The sequence below is a fragment of the Perognathus longimembris genome, chromosome 7, assembly GCF_023159225.1.
Source record: "Perognathus longimembris pacificus isolate PPM17 chromosome 7, ASM2315922v1, whole genome shotgun sequence".
NCBI classification, from domain to species: domain Eukaryota; kingdom Metazoa; phylum Chordata; class Mammalia; order Rodentia; family Heteromyidae; genus Perognathus; species Perognathus longimembris.
The window spans coordinates 35,908,041-35,914,974 of record NC_063167.1 but is presented as its reverse complement, the minus strand read 5'-3'; the positions used below and the strand labels follow the sequence as shown (position 1 = coordinate 35,914,974).

At 43.8% G+C, this 6,934-nt stretch overlaps 1 protein-coding gene across 7 annotated transcripts in view; it reads left to right on the top strand.

Moving 5' to 3' along the window:
• Window positions 1-300: 300 nt before the first annotated feature.
• Window positions 301-6,934, top strand: part of Yipf1 (Yip1 domain family member 1) — a 40,017-nt gene continuing 33,383 nt past the window's right edge. For 2 of the 7 annotated variants that reach the window (XM_048351366.1, XM_048351361.1), the window contains exons 1-3: window positions 301-418; window positions 1,025-1,104; window positions 6,483-6,646. In XM_048351366.1, the coding sequence (XP_048207323.1) occupies window positions 1,074-1,104; window positions 6,483-6,646 (195 nt within the window). In that variant the 5' untranslated portion in view covers window positions 301-418; window positions 1,025-1,073. Of the gene's footprint in view, window positions 441-626; window positions 695-1,024; window positions 1,105-6,482; window positions 6,647-6,934 lie in introns of those variants that run through there. The other 5 variants (XM_048351362.1, XM_048351364.1, XM_048351363.1 and 2 more) reach the window with 5 other exon arrangements.

Below are 6,934 nucleotides of genomic sequence, written 5' to 3'. Positions count from 1 at the left end.
TCTTAATTTCCAGTTAATCGCCCCAAAGCAGGAACTGGAGTTGTGGCTCAAGTGGTTGAGCACCAGCCTTGAGAGCGCCTGGTTCCAGCCCAGGACCGTCAGAGATATAAACAAACCCTAAGACAGTCACAAACGCTAGGGAATACGGGAGACAGCTCCGACCCCGTCATCCGCCACGCCTAGCCGCTCCGCCCTGCCTATCTCTTTAAGAACCCCGGGAGGGGTCGGGGAAGGATCCGACCATGCGCACTGCGGCCTGGGACGGTCTCTGTGTGTTGCGGTCGCTTTAAGAAGGAGGGGCTTCTCCCGGAGGAGGCGGAGAAGTTCCGCCCCCGCCCCCCCGCCCGGATCTCCGGCTTCCGGCAATTCCACGGGACCGAAACCGGCGGGAGAGCCTCGCAGGCCCGTGCCGCGCCAGGTGAGGCGGCCGCGTGTGTGAGGTGGGTTCGGGGCCGAGATAGGGGAGGGTCTCCTTGCCCGCCTGGCCCACTGCAGCTCGGCACCCACCCCGCCCCTCAGTAAAAACACCTGCCTCTGCTTCACTACTAACTGCCTCGCTCTGCTCTCAACGCCTTACATGCCCTATCTCATTTAATGGGCTAGACCATTATGAACCCATTTTGCAGATGAGGAAACCGAGGCCCCGATGAGCGCCCACACAGCAGAGAAGCCACAGAATTGGAATCCAACCCAGGTCTGTCTGACCCTTAGAGCCTGTGCTTTTAACCACTGGCTGGGCTCCTTACAACTCCCAGCCTCTCCTTCCTCGTTCTTCCATCACCGAGCTGCAACTAGTTCATAAACATGGACACACTGGAGATGACATGGAGCCTTTGAACTTCCTCTGCAGGATTCTGACAGTAGTATTGACATCCGAGGCTCAGTGGTTATCTTTATGGAAATGTACCAAGCCCACTGAAAAAGGAGGCAAGGGAAAGCAATACCGTTTCTGATGTTGAAATGCGAGTTATTTACAGGCATCTCATTCTATTATCCTAAGTTTTATTTATTTTTCTCCCTTTAGACCCCTGCACATTTTCTTCCTCAAAACTGGAGGAAGACCGGCTGGCTGAATGGCAGCTGCAGATGACTTGCAGTTTGAAGGTACAGCAGATGGGCATTGACCTTTATCTTTACGATCACTATTTCTACAGCCATAGGAACAGATTTTCATGGTACACTGGCCTGTATATTAAAGAATATTGTTTCAGTTGGGTGTGGTAGCACACACCTGTAATCCGAGCCACTCAGGAAGTGGAATTAGGAGGATCTCCAGTTTGCTGTCAGCCCTGGCTAAGTTTATGAGATCCTACCTACCTCAGAATGCTGGTGGTGGGGTTCAAGTGGTAGAGAATCCACCTAGTAAGCACAGGGCACTACATTTAAAAACAACAACTCAGTACTAATATAAATAGATAAAACCAGAACAAAATAAACAAATGGGTTGTAGAGCACTTATCTAACCTGTTCAAGGCCTTGGGTTCAGTCTCCAACACCACATACAAAATTATTTCAGAAATTTTGATAAAGGATGTTGACCACACCAAAATTTTTCCACTTTCTCCACACCAGCTGTTCCATTTTTCAAGTGACCCTTCAGATTGGGAACAAGAATCATACATTTGGCACAGTAATTTCCTAGTGTTTTATGAACTCTTATATAGCACTCACTATATGTCAGGTACTTTTATAAGTGATTTACAAATAATAATTCACTTAATCCTTGTATCCATCAAGTTATAAAATAGTTATTCTTCCTGTTTTAAGGATGAGGAAAGTAGCCAGGTGCTTGTGGCTCATGTCTGTAATCCTAGCTACTCAGGAAGCTGAGATCTGAGGGTTGTGGTTCAAAGCTAGCCTGGGTAGGAAAGTCCATGAGACTCTTATCTCCAATTAAGCACAGACACAGACACACAGACACACAGACACAGACACACACACACCCAGAAGTAGAGCTGTGGTAGTACACTAGTCTTGAGCAGAAGAGTTTAGTGACAGCACCTAGGCCCTGAGTTCAAGCCCCAGGTCCACCACAAAAAGGAGAAGGATGGGGAGGGGGAGGAGGAGGTGGAAAGAAAAAGAAAAAAGAAGTAAGCTAGGCTTCAGTTGCTCACATGTATAATTCTAGCTACTTAGGAGGCTGAGATCTGAGGATTTTGGTTAGAAGACAGCTCAGACAGACAAATCTGAGAGACTTATCTCCACTATCAAAAAATCTGGAGCTAGTGGATGGCTCAAGTAGCAAAATACTAGCTGTGAGTAAAAAAGCCAAGTAAGAATGTGAAGGTCGTGAGTTCAATTCCTAGAATTGGTGTGTATGCACACGCACGTGTCCACACACATACATACACACACACGTACCCCTGGGGAAAGCTGATTTGCCTAAAGATCAGTTAGTAATTGGATTTTTCTTTTTAAAGAGCTACATTAGTGATGGAAGCAGAGGTACTCCTATCTTTTTTTAAAATTTAATTTATTAATTGAACACAATTTTTTTTGACAAGGTGTTGTGCAAAAAGGGTACAGTTACATAGTAGAGCAGTGTGTACATTTCTTGTGATATCTTACGCCCTGTTTTTCTTTCCCTTCTCTAGGTCAGGTAGACATATATACAATATACAATGTATCAAGAACATATACAGTAGCCACGTGGCCAGGCCCAAGAAAATTCGCCTAGGGCTTTAAATGTAATGTCGATATTAGACAATATGTCGACAGTAGTCTTATATGAATGTACATGCATAGCTTTTGAGCTATTGTATTCCCCTGAGAGGTCAGTTTTTGACCTTTACATGTTGAGTAGTTGTTTGGTTTTAGTTACATACTGTTGGGTCGCTCCCCAAATCCTGTGGGAAATACTATTTGACAAGCAGTTTTTGGTTTCACAGACCTGGTCTCTACTGTCTCTCCGTCTCCCTTTCTTAAACATTTTCTTTATTTTTTTTTTTGGCCAGTCCTGGGGCTTGGACTCAGGGCCTGAGCACTGTCCCTGGCTTCTTTTTGCTCAAGGCTAGCACTCTGCCACTTGAGCCACAGCGCCACTTCTGGCCATTTTCTGTATATGTGGTGCTGGGGAATCGAACTCAGGGCCTCATGTATATGAGGCAGGCACTCTTGCCACTAGGCCATATCCCCAGCCCTCCGTCTCCCTTTCTTAACAGTCATATATCAGGGAGATCATGCCCCTTTGTTTTCTGTGTTCTAGGCTTGTCTCGCTCAACATTATTTGTTCACGTTCTGACCATTTCCCTGCGAATAACAATATTTCACCATTCCTAATCGCTATGTAGTATTCCATTGTGTATAGGTACCATATTTTTTTGGATCCATTCATCTGTGGAGGGGCATCTGGGTTGTTTCCATATTTTGGCTATTGTGAATTGTGCCGCGATAAACATGGAAGTACAAATGTCTTTTTGATATTTTGGGACTTGCTGTTTAGGATAGATGCCTAGGAGTGGTATGGCTGGGTCATAGGGTAGGTCTATATTGAGGTTTTTGAGAAACCTCCATACTGTTCTCCAAAGTGGTTGTACTAATTTGCACTCCCACCAACAATGGAGAAGGGTTCCTCTTTCCCCGCACCCCCTCCAGCATTTGTTGTTGCCTGAGTTCAGAGTATAGGCCATTCTAACTGGGGTGAGGTGGTATCTCAGGGTTGTTTTTATTTGCATTTCCTTTACTACCAGGGATGTTGAACATTTTCTCATATGTTTCTTTGCCATTTTTATTTTTCTCTTGTGAAGTCTCTCTTTAGCTCCTTTGCCCATTTCCTAATTGGTTTATTGGGCTTGGAGGGGCTTAGTTTTTTGAGTTCTCTGTAGATGACAGATATTAGGCCTTTGTCTGTTGCTGTGCTGGTAAAGATCCTTTCCCATATGGTTGGCTGTCTTTCTGTTTGGGTGGCTATGTCCTTAGCTGTGCAGAAACTTTTTAATTTGTAGTAGTCCCATTTGTCAAGTCTCTCCCCTATTTGTTGTGCCCCTGGGACTATATTCAGGAAGTTCCTTCCTGTGCCTATAAGTTCTAGAGTCTTTCCTACTCTGACCTTCAGTAGTTTCAAGGATTCAGGTCTGATATTGAGGTCCTTGATCCATTTTGAGTTGATCTTGGTGCATGGTGATAGGCTTGGGTCTACTTTGAGTTTTCTGCATATGGCTGCCCAGTTCTCCCAGCACCAGTAGTTGAAGAGGCTATGTTTATTCCATTGTATGTCTTTAGCTCCTTTGTCGAATATCAGCTGACTGTAAGAGTGTGGTTTTATTTCTGGATCTTCAATTCTAATCCATTGGTCTTCCTATCTGTTTTTATACCAATACCAGGCTGTTTTTGTTATGATGTCCCTGTAGTAGAGCTTGAAGTCTGGTATTGTGATACCTCCTGCACTGCTTTTTTTTGCCTAGAATTGCTTTGGCTATTCTAGGTCTTTTGCTGTTCTATATGAATTTATGGATTGCTTTCTCTATTTCGGTGAAGAAAGTAATTGGATTTGAACCTAGACATTCTAGCCCCATAGATTCTCTTACTGTTTGAGGAAGAAACAGGAATTTTAAAGAGAAATGTCATCTTAGGCAAATACCACAGTCACTGTTTCTACTTTTGCTTCCCCCATGTTCAAGATCATCATCTCTTTTTGCCTCAATTATAGCCTTATTTTCTTCGGATTCCTTTTCCTCCTGCCTTGCCTCTCTGTCATCTACTTTATAGCCAGAGTAGGCCTTTTCCCCCTCCCCCCAGTGTTGGGGATTAAATCAGGCCTGGCTTGTGCTAGGCAAGCACTCTACCACTGAGCTATACCTCCATGAACCTCCTTCCTCTGCCTCAGATTTCATCTTTGGCTACACTTGTCCTTTCTCTTCCACAGCCACACTGTTTATCTTACTGTTATTATAAAGGAGATGTACGGAGGAGTTACAGTTACATAAGTCAGGTAAAGAGTATGTCACCCCTTCCCTTGCTGTCTCCCAGTTTTTCCTTCTCATCCCCACCACAAATTGTACAGGTCATTTTCAACATAGTGTCTAGTAAATACCACTGCTGCATTTGTTCACTCTTCATTCCTCCATTTCTTTGCTTCCCTTGACTAAGTGATTTTTATTCATTATTCCACTTTTTTTGGCCTTTATGTTTTCTATAGTGATCACATAGATATTAGGAAATAGTTTCAATAATTTTTTTTCTGCCCATCTGGGGCTTGAACTCAAGGTCTGGGCATTGTTTCTGAGGTTTTTTTGCTCAACTTTTTTTGCCCTCTACTACTTGAACCACAGCTCCACTTCTGGCATTTTGATAGTTAACTGGAGATGAGTCCCATAGATTTTCCTTCCTAGGAAGGAAGTTTTGAACCATGATCCTTAGACCTCAGCCTTCTGAGTAGCTAGGATTATAAGTGTGAGCCACCAGCCCTTGGCTCCATTAAAACTTTCTTGAACTTGAATGAGGTTTAGAGAGGGCCCTCTACTCTATTAAGAACTTGACTTAGGGGGCTGGAAATATGGCCTAGTGGCAAGAGTGCTTGCCTCGTATACATGAGGCCCTGGGTTCGATTCCTCAGCACCACATATACAGAAAATGGCCAGAAGTGGCGCTGTGGCTCAAGTGGCAGAGTGCTAGCCTTGAGCAAAAAGAAGCCAGGGACAGTGCTCAGGCCCTGAGTTCACGGCCTAGGACTGGCAAAAAAAAAAAAAAAAAAAAAAAGAACTTGACTTAGGTAATATTCCTAACTCTCCTGACATCTTTATTTTTTACTTCTTTTTTTTTTTGGTTGGTTGTGGGGTTTGAACTCAGGGCCTGGACATTGTCCCTGACCTCTTTTTGCTCAAGGCTAGTGCTCTACCACTTTGTGCTTTTCTGGTGGTTAATTGGAGATAAGAGTCTTACAGGCTTTTCTATCAGGGCTGCCTTTAATTGCGATCCTCAGAACTCATGAGGCCTCTTGCCTAGCTAAGATTACAGGTGTGAGTCATTAGCACCCTGCTCTGGACATCTTTAAATATTATTCTCTCTATTGTAGGATGGTAACTGAAGTTCAAGAGGTCAAGTTCCTAAAGCTGATGTAGTCAATGAGTAGCTGAATCAGGACTAAAATCCCAGTCTACCTCCAAATTCTGTTTATCTTCATCATCACTTAATTCTGTCAGATCAATTTCTAGAAGAGATTTTTCTCTTTTCCTCTTTCTTCCTTTTTAACTTGAGACAGAATCTTGCTATGTAGCCTAGTTCATCCTTGCTGGGTCTATAAAGCTTGTCTTTCAATAAAAAGCATTGCTTCAGGGGGAAACTGGGGAAAGCAAAGGAAGGGGTAACAGTGTCCAAAAATAATTTTTCTTAGTACCTGACTTACAGAATTATAATCCCTCTGTACAACTACTAATAATAACAATAAAATTATATATGTTACATATATACATATACATACAAATATAACATTGCTCTTCCTCTGTGAGAAAGTCCATTGATCTTTGTGCTCTTCTTGATTTCAGAATTTGGTGATGCAGCCACTTCTCTAGCAGCAAACTCAGATGCCACCACAATACACATTGAGAATCCTGGTGAAACCCCCAACCACCAGTCAGGACCCTCAAGAAGCTCTGGGAGGGAAGAAGATGATGAGTTTCTGGGAAATGATGACTCTGACAAAACTGAGGTTTGAATTAACCTTTGCATTTTTTCCCTTTTTATTTCAAGCTTGCTCCTGCATTTATTTACTGACTGCTGTATGTAGGTACAGTGCCAGGCAGTGGTGCCAAAAAGGCAGATGACCCATGACCTCTGCTTGGTAGAGGAACAGATCACTGCTGTCCACAGAAGTGTTGGTGGAGGGGGGAAGGCGGTGATGGGGGCAGGGAGAAGAGTTAGGGAAGACTTCGTGGAGGCAGTGGTACCCGAATGAGTCTGCTGGCAGAGGAAGAAGTGGGGCAAGGGTGGTGTAGGT